Genomic DNA, 16,926 nt, shown 5'->3' with positions numbered 1-16,926 from the left:
GCTATGTCTGCTCCATGTCCAGCATTAAACCTGTCTCAGCACAGGTCCAGATACAAACACAACCATCCAGGTATTCTTGCACAGGAAATCAGGTTAAAAAAGTGAACAACCACACAACACAAAGCATCTTAAAGTTTGTTTCAAAGCATTTACATATGAATCCTATTCAAAAAGAATATGAACGTATATTTACATATAACAGTATTCAAGAAAAAATGGAAAAATGTGTGAGACAGGAACTGAGAAAGAGTATTTTGACTGCATCAAACTTTTGTTTCTGCCCCTAGCTATTCCTGAGTATAAAATCCTGTTAGCCTGCAAGCTGAGAAGAAATGTTTCAAAAAGCCTGAGATATATTTGGAAAGAAAAACTTTTTATTTTTACTTCAAAATTAAACAGGAACTTGAAAGCTGCTCCATACGATGGGAAATCAGCAGTAGTCTCCTAAAAGATTAATTAAATCTGAGAATACAGGATAAAATGCCAAAGAAAGGGGAGAGTTTTCTTCAAGTCTGAGTAGAAATACCCAAAATAAATCCAGAGCAAATGTCCACAACAATTTAAGGCACAGAAAAAGCAAATCTTCTCAATGAAGACTTCTAGATAAGATTTGATGTGCAACTTCTTACTAGTATCATGTAAAAACATCAATTTTCAGACTTAAATACGTAGTAGAAATTATGACCTGAACTCTAGAATTTCTAGCTCAATTTTAATGCACTAATGTGTTTACAAATAAAACTGTCCTTCTGAAACAAATATCAAACTTTTTAGATGAGGAATATCAACAAAAAGGTTTTTAGTATTGTTATTTATTTTTTTTCTTTATACAGTTACATGTTATTCATAATCTATATAATGCCTGCGTTACTAATGCCTTCTGTCCTAAAATAAACACAAAATACGTTTCAAGACAATTAACAGAATGATGTTGCTTTGAAATTATTCTTGGGATCATATAAACAAATAAGGTTCTGGAATAATATCTTCCATAATGTTGGCCATGGAGATCAGAACTATTTAATTGTCTTTCTGCTCAGATATACAAAAGACCTATAAATATTTTCAAATGCATATATATAATAAATATTTTGATTTTTGTACTTAAATCCAAATCTGTTTTTACCCACAGAGAGATCAATATTTGAAAAATTTTGCTTTCCTAAGGTTTAAGAGCTGAATTTCATTATCAGAATTCAGCAATCAAGTGATGTGCATGTGCATGTGTGCAGGATGGTGGTTTTACTAAACAAAGCCTCATCTGAACAACAAAAATTAACTTTATATTATGACTACATTTTTGAGGTTTTTTACATCATTAAATTTATCAGCTGAAATAGCTTTATTTCTATTAAGCAAGCAACAACAACAACAAAAATCTTACCATAAAAGTCAACTCTTTTTTTGTGTTTATATTCTTAAAGACATTTTATGAACCATTTCATACTTAATGGTTTGCAGGCAATCCCAACAGTTGGGAATTGTGTGAAAAGTTGTACAGATTGACAGATAAAGTGAAAAGGTCTGTATTAATTTTCCAAATAAAGAAATGCACGGAGTGGTATTTCACTATGATTATACTCTAAAGTACCAATTAGAACGCATATCAGAAACTAGAGCAAGTTGACACTCTACAATAAAGCAAATAATTTCCAGTTGGAGGGGCAGAAAATGTTAATATGCAATGTTCAAGACTACAAGAATCTTTGTAAAAGGAAGTAGCTAATAAGGTTTAATGATGCATGTCAGGAAGCCACAGTATGTAGGGAAACACAGCTGGCTTCATTTTGTAAACTATTTGATATACACATCTTTCTAGTTCACGATTATCAGCTGTGCGAGTGCCACAGGGGACAGTTTAGCCTTCAGATCAGGATATTCTTCTCGTTCTCTAAATTACAAGTAAAATACATTAATATAATATGGTGCTGTAGGCTAGTGCCCTGACTAAAGCTTATGAGCTTACAAAAAAGATTGAAGAACTCTTTCGTAAGACTCAGTTTGAACAATCTCAGCAGAATAAACAGGCTGAAGAATGCCGAAATAATAAACATATTTATAATACAAATCTACACACATTTTTGAATGTCAGATTAAACCCTGAAAGTTACTAAAATAAACATGAAATGTCATTTATATGAATTCGTACCATTTCATGAAGCATGTACATCTTTTATTATTAAATTAATATTAATAAAGAAATCATGGGTATTATGGATAGATTGCAGCTATACAAAGCAGTATGCCTTCTGCTTTACTGCACTCCAAGTTGCTCAGTGACTGCAATATGCAGGTGACAGCAATTAGCAGCAGATGACAGAAGCACTTTGAATTTGTACCAGATGGCAGCTAAGGGTCATTGGAAGCTAGCAGACCTTCCACAAGGAAACTGTTGTGTAGTAGAACTATAAAACTCTTCAGTAGTTAGAAATAAATTATTCAGGTTCTCAAAGAAAATTGGAAGGTCAAAACAGAATATAAAATATTATGCAAGGCATTAAAAGCTCACCTAGTGCTTACAGAATTAAATACATTTAAAAATAAAACAGTGCACACAGAGCGTATCTTAACCTCACAATGGGGAGAGTCATTACAAACCTAGTAGGAACATCAGCTAATGTATCTGCTAAACGATTCAAACCTGTGTCCCAAAGGAGGGGCTACAAAAACACACTTTTTCTTCAGTGCAAGAGTAAAATACTGACCAATGCATGCTTCAGTGCAAGAAGAAAAAAAGGCCAGGGAAGGATTCACAGAGGAAATACAACACTTTAATGGGTACCCCTCCATACTTCTGCCAGTACCCTCAAAAGTACCGTTTCACAGCACAGACACAATTAGGTGTATCTCACTTGCAAATATTAATTCCCATAACTTCCAAATTTATAAATACACACGAATTTGCTTCAACTTTTTTTAGCTGCAAATCAAGACTGAGATCCCTTAGACAGAGCACAGCCCTTGACTGGGTACTGCATGAACTACCTCAACAAGCCAAGGAACAGACAATTGATTTGAGTGCAAAGGAGGAAGTAATGATACAGTAATAGCTGAAACAAAAATGCAAAAGTGAGAATAAGCCAGAGAACCTCTGGGAATTTCAAAAGTATGTATAGATAAGGTCAATGAAAGGCTACTCAGCTGCTTATGGAGAATCTCTTCCCATGCATAAAACTCTTAACAACCATGCATTCACAAGTTGAAGCCAACAGCTCGATAGCAGAGCAGATGAAAGATACATGAGTTGCAATTAAAGTAGTTTTAAAAGGAAGGTGACAGGCCTGCATAGGCTAAGGAGGAAGATCACATGGAAAGATGCAGGTAAGAGCTGAAGAGGTAAACCAGGATAAGGATCTTCCACCATTACAAAATGAGTGCACACTAACCAAGACAGCATTTTCAAGATAAACAAATTGTGACAGATTATTATTTGATAATTTAATCTTATCAAAGACTTAAACTTTCTTCTTCACAAATGTACTGCATTGTCAGAGAAAAAACAAGCATGTGCAAGATGTGTAAGGAGATGAAAGAAAGAAAGAAAGGGGTAGGTGGAACTAGTCAAAGTATTAGACTAGAAGAACAGGGTGCAGAAGCAGAACAAGGCAAGGAGGAAGGTAGTCAGAAGAAAGGTATATTGAATACAAAGCAGAGGATTGGTGCTGGCTGAATCTCTTCCAGAGACCATACATATTACTATATCACAACGAACTGAATCAAGAAGTTTTTCAACAGTTCTTTCAAAAAGCCTGAAATAAACAACTGTCCAACCACTGTCAAACTCAGACTGGAAAAAGGGCTCTATGTGATAGGCAGGGGGAAAAAAAAAAACCCCAGGAGGCTTCAGTAAGAATCTTATTTTCTTTCTTGAGCTGAGTCACAAGTCATCTATCTTTGCTTTTATAAAAGAAAATATTTGAGTGAATTCCTTGGAGACTACGAGATTAAGAAAAGATTCCACAGTGTCTCCAAATCATAAATGAAACTGAATGCTGTTTTGTATAAACAGTACTTTGGGATACATTCCAAAAGATATGATGGGAAGGGAATGAGTTTTAAGAATATGAAAAGCGATCTACTCTTTGCTAACTAATCCACAATCTAAACCACATTATTTTCATCTGGTACAAGCTGGAATGATGATTTTAATAGTAAATGTATACACAGGCTTCCTCTCTGAACTGAGGTAAAAGAGAAGGGCAAAGACTGTTAAGAATATGACAAGCTTGTTACTTCAAGCGTGCAAACACAACTCAGTAAATTATCTCAGTTATGATCACTATGTTCAGCCTACATCAAAACAAATACTATGTCCTAATATGGAGAGAACTTTCCTTTACCTCTGGATATCCATCACTGTAGACTAAGATTTCAAGTCACGTGAATCACGACGGTTTCTGAGCCTCCAGTAATTAGAGAAATACATGAGACTTCAGCTGCATGAATTATTGAGTCACATAAATGAAAACCTCAAGCTGTTTTCTTACACTTGCTCTACACAAAGAGAAGGCTATCCAATCATAACAGAAAACAGTAATTAATGCTTGTAAAGCATCCAAGTAAAAGTTGTGAAAATCTGATATGCATCCATTCTAAGACTGCTCTGCAGGTCTTAAACATCCTAGTTTCTGACATTTAGGACATTCCTCTTTCATAATAATTGTAAAAAATAATAATCAATATACTTTGAACTTACCTATCACTAAAACTAGTATCTTGATTCCTTATTATATAGTTCCTTTCCACACTGGAAAAAATTAAGCTTATTCAGAAAAATATGAAAAAAAAATGCAGAAATCATGAAAATTATGCAAAAGACAAATTATATAGGCTTTTCCTAATAACAACTAGAGTCCATAAGGACCTTAGGCACACCTGACTTTCTCCACCAGTTGCAGCATCAAGTTTTTGGAACTGTACATTCCAGAAATGTGTTTGCACAGATCTTAACTAAGAAAAAAAATAATTCCAAAAATAAGGTTTCAGACTTCCAATAAAATACACACAATAAAGAAAAAATCCACAAAAAAGTGCTGACTGTGGTTATTAACAAACACCCAGTGCACAGAACATAACCCTAATGTAGGAAAACACACAACAGCCTCCTTCCACAACATCAGTATTTTGGTTGCCATCACTTTGGCTCGCTCACGGCCAGCAAGGCATTGCAGGTGGAGTCTTCCGAAAGCACTGCAGTTCTAAGCCATGGGATGAGGTCCCAAGTCCCCTCTGAGAAGCCATGCCCTTTGCCCCTACCCTCTCCACCTTCCAGCAGCTGCATTTTGCCAAGGGCATGATTAAATTCTGAATGGCAACAAAGCCTGAAGGAGCCATGTAAAGGTAAAAGCAAACTCCCTCAGCTGATTAGCAGCAGTGGAGGCAGCAGCTGAGAGGAAAAAGCCATCAGGGTCTTCTGCCTCTTTGAGAACTTACTGGGATACCCCTTCCACTCAAGCCAAATGTGCAGGGAATCTCCCTTTTGCACTCTCCCGCAGAACGACATTTCCTATGATTTCTTTATTTTACCACAAATCATTAATTTTAGCCTAGATTGCCACAGGTAAAATACATGTAATTTCTGGTAAATAAGTTGAATAGCAGGCTGTTGCTATTCCATAACTTGATCCATTTTAAGAATTGTTCTGACTATTTTGTGAGGTTCATTTTAATAGATTAATAGAGTACTTCAGAAATGGTATATTCCGCCACTGATCCTTCCTTAAATACCAGTGTGAAATGACATTGAACTACTGAGACAAATTCTAACCTACACATGTTTTAAAAAGACTAAGATGACAAAATCCAAGCAACTTTTTAATAGGAATCTCTAAAATAGGAAGGGAGAGATCACAGAAGACCAACTAATATTCTTGAAGAGAATCACAAGAACTTAGAGCTCCAAGTTAGACACGGCTTGTGGCTCATCATTCATATTCTGACATATATCAATTTTTATCCTTCTACAGCCTTATAATAGGGAATGAATTTAACATTGTAGGAATTTTGCAGCTGTGAATAAATTCTGGCTTTGCAAAATCAGTGGCAGAGTTTGGCATGAACTCTAAAATACACAGTAAACTTAGAAGTTTACCCAGAGTACAGTGAGAACTCTCTCTCACCACCAGAGCCATTCCCTCACTTGTTCTGTAAGTTGTTGTAAAAGCAATGATTTTGCTTAGAACTAAACTCTATATTCTTGCAGATACTTTGCCTTGCAGTAGGATTATAAAAAGAAAGTGGCACCAATTGAAAGAGGACAGTGATTCAACATCCATGTCCCAAGCAGCAGTACCATAGCACAGCACAACCAACCTCTCCAGTCTGGTCCTTGTGCAGCATTCAGGCTGAGTGCCTCAGGCAGCACACAGCAACATAGTGTATCACACAACTTACGTGCAGCCAGACAATCCCTATCACATGCCTTGATAAATCAATTGCATGGTATGTTTAATTGCTGGTTTCAGAACAAATAAGAAGTTAGGGCATAGGTTATTCTGTAACCTTAACTTGTGAACTGAGAGCCGACCACATCATGGACCAACTTCTCTAGCTCAGGGATATAACAGCAAAGTAGATAAGCAAGCGATGATCTATTATTTTTGAGATGCCAAAGAAAATATATTAGGATCAACTTTAAGGCTACAGGCATCATGTGCACACCATCCCACACACATCATGTGTACACAAACACAAAATTAGTAGATTTTGAAACCTAAGAGTACTGTAAAACATTCAGCTAGCTAGGATGAGAAATGAAGTTGAATACCTTAAACTGACCACTCTCAGTTCTTATTTCTTTTGTGGCTCTACCGCTTTCCCCCCACCCCACCTCCCTTATCTCTTGTGCCTCAGCTTCCCATTTGTAGTACTATAATTTTATTTCTTTTGAGGAGAACAATGCAAAGAAGAGAATAAAAATATACACATCACTACTTGAAAAACATTGCTAATGTGGATAAAAGGGCCCCACCATGTCTCTGAAAAGAAGCAGTGTGCTGTAAATAAAATACATGAGTGTACCAAACCCCCCAGCACACCAGACTGTTTGCATGAAGTGATTTCTGCCTATAAATACATGCAAGGAAGTCAATCAAGACTTTCAGTCTTATTGTTTCCTTATTATCTAAAGTCATGCTATAAATCTAGCACTCTTCCAGTTTCAAATATACCAAATAAAATGGAAAACCTCAGCTCCTTTATGTGGAATTATGCTTTTTCCATACTAGTCATCTAAGGATTGAAATTCCCACTCTGACACTCTTGTTATTTCAGTTAATGGTGTTAAAGATAATTATAGTAGGTAGATATTCTCTCTGTCTCAGAGTAAAGGACACAGAATTTTTTTCTTTGGTTTGCCAAAACACTGTTGACTGTTTCCAAGCATCAACATTACTACCTTTGGAGCAACAAAGGTGCCTCCTCTGCCATTTAGCCCTTTCTTTCCAAACTTTTAAAGAAAAATACCTTTTGTCTTCCTCCTTACCTAACACTGTTCCATCCTTCTTGCTGAAACACTCTAGGCTTTTCAAGGTGCTAGTCTCCTTCCTTTGCTCAGAGATGACAGCACATGAAGAGAAAAGCATCAACAACACTACATTATATGTATTTCCCTGTGGCCTGATCCCACAAATTCTCCCGTACACCAAGAGAGGGACTCTCATACTTCATGGGAAGCTGGTAGTCAAGCACTTTCTTGGACAGAAGGTCTGTGTCAGGGGACAAACTAAGTATGGGGACTACATAATACCTCTATGTGACAGCTTTCTCAATTTTATCCAATACAAAGAGAAGTTTTTATGAGGATTAACTACAGCAGACTATACTCCAATAAAAAGTGCTGCATAAACATTTTTTTTATAAATCCTTAACATTTGCCACAAAAAGCCATGTAACAGTTTTCACTGTTCTACTCTTACCCTGACCCTTCAGACATACAGCCAGAGAAAGCCATTCTTCTCAGACTATGAATATCAAATTATAAATTTAGTAAAAAATATGCAAGTGAAATTACTGGGCTCTTGTACAACAATGTAACAGCAGGAAGAAGTCAATAGCCTTATGAAGCCTGAACAGAAATGCAAATTGGACTTAGAAATATCAAGCCTTTGGAGTAGAACAGATAAGAATGGCTTACTAATGCCACTAACAAGATGTTGGACAACCTAATTTATTGACATTCAAAACAATGTGTCACGGCAGAAAAAGCATATATTTTGAGTATTGAAAAAGCTATGCTGAACAGGGCAATTGGTGAAGTGGCATCAGTTTCTGGGAACACATGAATCTGCTCCAGCCACTCCATTTCACTCCAAATAAAGAATTGGAGGGAGGCGTGTCATTTTCTAGCAAATATTTTTCAAAAATCATCCTCATAAAAAAGGGAGAAAGAGCATAGATAAAAGCCTTTTAAACACAGAGAAGTAAATTTGGTCACAAAATGCCAGGAAGAAATTTTGTGGGAGGAGAGAAAGAATGAGAGAGCAGCAAAATGATTTTGCCTCAGTTTACCAGAATAGCAAGGCGGTTTTCAAATCACCAAGGGCAACATATGCAAACAAAAAGAGAAGCAACCACCCTTTAGAGATTTTCATTTGTTAAAAAAAAAAAAATCAAAACAGCAAACAAGCAACTAAAGAAGGAACCATGAGAGTAGTTAGCTTTCAGGCTAGCTAAGAATTAGGGTAAAAAGAATATTACTATTTTGATGAACACTAAATGGTTACTATTAAGTTTTACTTCTGATGTTGAAATTTAACAGCAGATGTAGAATTCCATAAAATAAGGGGGGGAAAAATGTGTTTTCAATGCCGCTTGTAAGGATTAGCAACATTAAAACTATTTTTACAAAAATCTGAAGCACACTAGGCAGATTACATGCTGCAGCTCCTTTAGAGAGGCTACTGATTTCTCAGGAGTTTAATTTAAGATAATTTCTACTAATTTTGATGCATTACTGTGTACATTCTGGGTGTATATATATTGCAAAGTGCAACTAATTTTAATGTTTCAATCTTTGTATGCAAAACACATTCTGTTGAAATTATTTCCATCTCCCACCAAGGATACTGGTGGATACTTTTTTAACTTCAACCCCAAAATCTGTTTCCGTAGATGGAAACAAGTCACACTTGCAGAAGGGCTGCATCAACAGTCTTGCTTTCTTTGAAGACCAAAGCTGCAAAAGCAACTCTGAATTTACATAACAAAACACTGTTCTGTAGTTAGATATGAATGAGATCACTGCAAAATGCCAGATAAAATAAGTAACTAGCCTTAGTTTGTTAATTTCCCTCTTGGTTAATTAACACCTATAAATGACCTTTAGCATTGAAAAGTCTAACTTCATCCAGAAAGCCAAGGTTTAAGAATATCTATCCAAATAGGATTGATTACTGATTACAGCATTATGAGGAGCACAATTCAATCTGATTTTTTTTTTTTTCTTTAAAGGCTGGAACTGCATTCCTGAGTAAGCTGATGTGACTGCCAATGAGGTAAAATGCAGAGAGTCATTACACTATAATGTTGATGTTACCACTTCCACATTTATCTGAAGCACAGAACGTATATCATTTTAGACTGAAATTAAACCTTTCCAGAAATAATTTTTCTTTATATTGTTGGAATTAAAAACATATTGAATTGATCCATTAAGAAAATTCTATGCCGTCTATCTTTGTGTTTTTCAGACTGTGTCTGCATCCTTAGGCAATGAAGCAATTTTTACAATTGTAATAAAACAAGTAAGTGTTGACTTTAAGTTAAGAAAATTGTTGCTTGAATGACTAAATACTTCAGCAAACACAATAAATCCTTCTAAGTTTAACATACAGATAAATCCCATGCTTGAACAGGTACATAAATTTCACAATTTTTCTTATGCAAGTTTCCCTAAACTTATTTAAGTTTTAGTCTTTTGCTGAGTGTTTATAAAGCAGGTCTGCATCTCTAAATTTTAATATTGGTTAATTCAAAAAGCATCTACCCTTAAGAAGGAAAACTAAAAATCTACCATTAGAAAAAACAAATTTACAGTATGAAGTACAGCAGTAATGTTATTCTCCAGCAAAAAATACAACTGTAGCACTTACCTGTATTTCAATGAAGAGAAGACTGATAAAAGAGTGAGGCCCATGTATTTCTTGCTTATTTCTGGGCATATGAGTTTCAGTTTGACAGTGTAATTTGGGAATCATAGATCTCAGTGTTTGCTTTCTCCCAGAGAAAGAAGACACCAGCATTACTGAACTATGTTCCAATGAGAGTGTATCAACACACTATACAGGAAAATCTCTAAAATGTTATTTGTCTTTGTTTTCAAAGAGCAGCAGATAGAGACAATGTGCCATTTAGAATTAGTTTGAAACAGTATTTCAAACAATTCTTTCCTAAAGCAGAAAAGGCTGCAGACTTATTTTCTTTCAAGTTTGCAGCAATAGCACAATGGATCAATTTGAATTTTGTTTCAGCGATTTGGATGCAAATTTCTTTTTTTAATGTTCAAATCTTTAATCTCTCAAGTGTAATATATCTCCTACTCTCAAAGGCTATTTTGGACTCCCTTTGCCCTTCTTTTGGGTCCTAATGCTACATACCCTACCTAACATGAAACCATTATTGTCAAGCTTGAGAAAACAGGAAGTTTCCAGAGTACAAAGAAGAGGAATCAACTGAGTACTGTTTGACTACCTTCTGCATGGCTAGCTAGCACAAAGTATCACCTACAGACAGCAACTGTCTTATCATACAGAAGTATGCAAACCAATCTCATCCCATGGTAGAAGATAAAGAGACAGTAAGATGCAGACTCCACAAAAAGGTACAGCTAAAACTACATCTTAAAAATGATGACAACCAGTTTTTACAGCGCAGTAATCTATTTTATCACTTACTCAGCTGTGAGAGCTGTAAGTGTTTTCCTGTTTTCAGTTCCCAGATTCATCCTTACTGGGCATGTTAAATGTTGGTTACTGCTTTAAACATGGTTGTTCAGTCCAGAAACAAAATCTCCATGCCAATACTATTGTTGAAATAGTCACATACAAAAACTTTAACATTTACTAAAAGCCTAAGACATCCCCAGAATCTGCTGAATTTACGTGATGCATGTTATACTCATGCATACTTCCTTATCAGTTTATTACATTAAATAATTTCATTTTAAACACCCGTGAGAATTATTTATTAGTCAGAAGTTGTTCAGAATTCTTAATAGAAAGATTCTGTTACTAAAGGGCTTGTCTTTGTATCACGTAGAAGAGAAAATAACCATACACTGCACACATTCTGGTTCCATTTTATTCTATTATTTTAAAATGCATGTTACAAAGATTAAAATAATAAAAGGCCATCTTAATCCTGGTAATGGTACATATCACCTGTCTCTGTCAATGAGACATTTAAAAGCATCTCTTTATTAGAAACACAAATCAATACACTCAGGGGACTGCAATAACTGCCTCAAGCAATTTGTATTACCATTTCACTCTTGATGTTCCTACTCAGAGCAACTTATTATGAATGGCGTGAAAATGGCAACCTGTCACAGTTGATTTTTTTTCTAAACCTCGTGCAATCATTTTTTCTTTTCTTAATATAATTATCTTCTTACTAAACACAGGTCTAGGTGGTAAGGTACAGCCCACAGCTGAAGTTTTATTTCTTTAAAATTGAGAGTGCTCCCCAACTTCCATTAGAAACATTACTGATTAAGTGAAGAGCTATTTGCTTTGTTTAGAAATGAAAGAATCTTGTACAGAGGGAAGCACTGAAACTTCTGGTAACTTCTTAATAGGAAAATCACTTGAAAATATTTTAATTGCTTGCAAAAATCCCTGAGTGTTCTGGGTACTGACTGGAACATCAGTTAACTTGTACTACCACCACTGGTAGCCTGAATAAACTGTAGCAGTCTGTTATAAACACTCCTTAAAACCACTGTGTACTTTAGCCAAATACTTTACAGTGAAATAATCTGGGAGCAGTGAAAATTAATATTTAGCTGTGAGACAGAATTATAAAGGTCCGAAGATGAACATTGATACTTTAAAGACAAATGCCCCCACTACTACCTGTAACACCACTAGCTAGCTAAAGGAAGAAAAATTTTACTTGCAAAAGGAGACTGTGGCAGAATTCACTTCTTGTACCAAAATTCAAGGCAGCAGCACACATGAAACACATCACAGTAAAAACTTCTAGATATTTGGGTTTAGGTACATCTATATTTAAGTTTTCTGAGAACAGAATCTGGCAATTCCAGAGTAAGACTAACTTACCTTATTTTTTGGATTGGACGTGTTCATTACGCTTCGTGTTTCCTTGCCTGTGTAAATAACAACACCAATTACAGTTCCTGAAAAATGAACAAAAAAATAGAGGTGTCAAGTAAATGAGAGAAAATTCTCCTGAATTAAAACTTGCACTAATTTAGTTCCTTAAACAAATCACCTGTATGAAATACCTCCAACATTTAAGCATAACACTGTGGGTGCTGTTTTTCAGAATGTAAAATGAAGAATCATTTTAACTTCTGCAATGAATATTCATAAAGATGATAATGTGCTTTGCTTCTTTTTTTACGGAAACAATACTTCCAATGGAACTGGTTAGAAACTTATATTTGAACTTAAAATATCGTCCAACTGTTTTCAGAAGTTAAGACAGCATCAATAATTGCACAGGGAATAAGAAAGTGAGTAAAGTGGTGCTGAACACATCACGCACCAATTGCCTACTAACTCTGCCATCCATAATGATGTAAAATCTGGTTTAGCCAATTAATCACTTTGATAGACTGTTATACAGAAATATTCTCTTCATAAGCTTATAAACATTTTAATTTTTAAATTATCTTTTCATTTTAATTATCTTTTAGTCAATTTTTACAGCATGGCATAGGAAAATTTGGCTTCAGCATCACTAAATGAATTTTTATATTAAACAAAATTTTATTCCTCTATTAATATGTCGCATAACACTTTCTAGCATAAAAAAACCTCCCATTATTTCTAATACTTCATCAAGTGACCTGAAATGGCTTTATGGCAGTACAAGCAATAACATGATACTTTTGGTGGTCACTATGCTATAAAAAAATAATAAACATAACTTTCAAAAACTCCCCACTCAGAAAACTTTAAAAAAAGTAGAAGTATTACATGTTTGTCTGACATTAACTTAATTGGTCTTTGGCAATTACAACCACATATAAGATCTGCTACTACTACTTTTGTAGTGCAACAGGTTGTAAAAAATTGAAGAAACACCCAAAGACAAAAAAGATGATAGTCAAAGATGTTTGCATTAAAGATGTCTGCATTTACTCAAAAATAAGAATGCACCCTGGTTTAATCCCAGGCAGCTAAGTTTTATGCAGCTGCTCACTCACTTCCTCCCCAGAGCACCAACAATAGGATGGCAAGGAGAATAAGGAAAAAATTAAAAAGAAAACAAAACCAGCCAAACAACCAAACCCTCCTGTCCAAAAAAAAAACCAAACCCATCACAATTCCTGGATTGAGATAAGAATGGTTTAATGATTGAAACAAAGTAAAACATAACAACAATACTAGTAATACTTGTGATAATATTCATGATTATAAATACTGTAATGAGAAAAAAAGCAAAAACAACCAAAAAATCCCCAACCAAAAACCCCAAAAACCCAAGTGAAACAAGTGATGCATAGCACCATTGGCTCACATCCAATGATCAATGCCCAGGCCACCCCAAAATTCCTCCAATAGTCACTAATCCATAATCTCTGAACCTTTTCTATTGTCTCCCACCAATGTCTACATATCCCTTTGGGGCACTTTATTTTGGAGTGATCCTGAGCTGACATGTGTCCAATAGTCAGAACATATTGGACAATAGGCTGTAGGGAATCTCCTCTTGAACACTACAGCAACCTCTGCCTTCATAGGTATTTAGTTCAATAGAAGCTGGGGAGGGCTTCACATTCCAGATGGCATGTTTCTACAAGGTTTTGCATGGCTAGCCTGCTGCCAACTCAGAAAAACCAACTGGCCTACTTGCCTCGTATTTTGCTCCTTGAAAAGTTAGTTTCAAAAGTGAAAGTCAGATAAATTCCATTCTGACTACTGAACTTCAAGCAGAATTTTGGTTAGATCTGACTAAACTGCTGTTTATAACAAGTTGTTGATCTCAGATTTTAAACTTTCTGGCATTAGCACAGTATCAGTGGTAACTAAGTGTTCCTTAGATCTGAAGTACATTGGTGTAGGGAACTCCATCCCTAGTTTCATTGTTGTCCCGCAGTGGTTGCACCAGAGACAGTTCTGGTGTCCAGTAACATGAACTGAATCAAATCTGGGATTTCTGGAAGCATAGCTGTACTGTAAAGCTCAGCTTATTAAAAGCAACGACATACGTATTTTTATGTACAGGGCCTCTGCAAACTGGGTCTTGTACACTGGGCAATCACTGATAGGTACGGGCAGAGTGGTTTATGACGGGGACAGAAGTTAGGAGATACGACTAGAACAAATGTGGGCCTAGAAAAAAAAAATAAAAGTAGATTTGTGATGGTCAGGCATACTCTGAATCCTGTGTGTGATCATATCAATTTTGTTATCTCCCAAGCACTACATGAACCATATAAAAACTAGGGTGGGCTCAAATTAATTAAAGTTGTAGGTAGGAGTTGGCAGAAAATACTTTTGACAGCTGTGCAGTTATATAAAATTGTTCTGATTTTATCTAAAGTGACTTCACAAGACTGACATCTGCCAAAATGATGATGCAATTTAATTAATAGAAATCTTCTCTTAAGAGGTATCTCAGCAGGTTTCTCAGAAAGCTGCATTACCTTGGTCAGTATTTGAAGCACACTGAGCATTACCACAAGTGGAGAACAAAAACCTAAAGCCCATACTGTAGTGGACCTTTTGAGGCTTTTTAAAATTTAGCTGCTAACTTTCCTCTCTCCCATTCTGAAATGAAACCTACCGAAGTTTTCAATAAACACAACCACCAGAGTCATTGATGCCACAAGCACAAATGATCTGAAAGATAAGTAATTTAATCAAAGATAAATTAAGATGTTTTCACAATACAGAGTGGTTAAAATTATTTTCTTATATTTAGAGGTGTTTCTCTAGGGACAGCAGTTTTGCAAGTTTTCACTAACCAAAATTTCTTTTCCTTCAGGTACCATTATTAATTCCACATTGACAATACAGACATTAAGAATGACAGAGACTGTGCCTTACTGCTACTTTTTAAAAACCTGCTGGAATGCTGCCTGTCACTGGAAAAGTCAGAATATTTTTTCCTATCTCACTTATTAAAGAAGAACAAAAGGATGACTGCATGCTCTGGACTTCAAAGAAAGGCTTTCGATTTCCATCCCTGCCAGAGGCTTCCAATGTGATCCAGGCACATTAATCTTTGTCCTTTCAAGGGTTAGGATAAACATCATACAGGCGGTCACCAGATCCCTGTCAGAGCTTTACAGCAAAGGGCAGAAAGCCCTGCAGATTGGATATCAGTAGGAATCTCCATTTAGATATCTCAACTATCAATTTTGAAACTGGGTATATATTAGGTGTGGTAAAATGGATCCCCCCCCCCCTCCATTTAGCTTATTGTTATTCTAAGGGGTAAAGAGACATACTAAATCCAAAGAAAGTAAATGCCTCCCAAATGTACAAATTTGAGTAATCTCACTCTCCTGAACATTATATTTTGATATAAAAAATGACATGGAATAGTTTACTTTTGAGTTGTTTGGTATTACACAATTTTGTTGAATCCATTTTTTGGTTCCCAAAATTCATGAAGAAGATAAAAAGTCTTAAATTATACCAAATACTTTTCTTGTCACTTCTACTGCTCTAGCAATAGGTACTTTTTGTCTCTGTAGAATCCAATACTGTAGAATTCTGATATTTTCATGAGCTTTGGTAATCTGTGTTCAAGATGCAGTTGATAGGATTTCTTGAAACCTTAATACACTTAAATTTACTGTTACTGATCTGCAAAATAATTGATTTGTGGTCTCTCTCTTCTGGAACTGTCAGGGCATCAGCAACCAGAGCTCAAGTTCTCTGAGGTATTTCCCCACATAATTCCCCAGCCTAACCTTGACCCTCTGTATGACCTTGACAAATAGCAATGGCAAGTATCCTGGAGATAGTGGGCTATCTTACCTGACGCAATGTGTTTTTTGTAATGTGTCAAAGAGTAGTATCAGGAAATTCAGCATCTATTAATCACTGGGAAGAGAGCCCCCTCACCCAAAAATTATCCTGTATGTCCTATACAAAACCATATTTAAAATTAATTAAGACTTTGTATCTGCAACTCAGGTACATATTCCTTTCCTGGGCATCAGTGATGTGGCTCTCTGTCTCCACTCCTGAGACCGACACCATCAGACAGTAATATGTCAAGATAAGAGGGCAAGGTTGACCCAGAACACTGTAACAACCTGCAAGGGGTTGGAAAGGGTCTGACAGGGTCCCAACGAATCACACATTTGCTTAGCTTAGTAACAGATGATGTTCACGCTGCTTAGAGAGCACTGGATGAAGCAGCCTTCCCAGCCAGACTTCATTAAAGACTGTCACACTGAAGAGTCTTAGGGTAAATGAAGAGATGTACAGGAAACATTGCAGGGAAGAACTCTACACCCCACTACCTGGACTCAGGCCTCAAACCGCCTTTCTTGAACCAAAGTGGAATAGCAATAGAATTATTAGGTTTGCACACTGATGTCATCGACTTTTTTTGGTGAAAAATACCTGTGTGTAACCAAACTGTGAACCTAGACAGTAAGGACACTGAAATCAGACACAAGTGTGGGTGAGGTAGCTGACTACAGAGTAGAAAAACTGCACACTTTCACATGCTACGGGCTGTTTATTCTTCTGTTTTCATGGAATCCTAATGTCACTTGTC

The 16,926-nt window shown here is 35.9% G+C and overlaps 1 protein-coding gene across 4 annotated transcripts in view; it reads right to left on the bottom strand.

The window, feature by feature from the left end:
• ATP9B (ATPase phospholipid transporting 9B (putative)) overlaps positions 1–16,926 on the bottom strand; it is a 156,856-nt gene that overhangs the window by 60,632 nt on the left and 79,298 nt on the right. For all 4 annotated transcript variants that reach the window (XM_066189516.1, XM_066189536.1, XM_066189525.1 and 1 more), the window contains exon 11: positions 12,279–12,355. In XM_066189516.1, the coding sequence (XP_066045613.1) occupies positions 12,279–12,355 (77 nt within the window). The remainder of the gene's footprint in view (positions 1–12,278; positions 12,356–16,926) is intronic.

This window comes from Chamaea fasciata, unplaced genomic scaffold, assembly GCF_029207755.1.
Source record: "Chamaea fasciata isolate MVZ Bird 193981 ecotype frontalis unplaced genomic scaffold, bChaFas1.0.hap1 SCAF_1, whole genome shotgun sequence".
NCBI lineage: Eukaryota > Metazoa > Chordata > Aves > Passeriformes > Sylviidae > Chamaea > Chamaea fasciata.
Note: the sequence above shows the minus strand (reverse complement) of the source record. Positions and strands in the feature narration are given on the sequence as shown.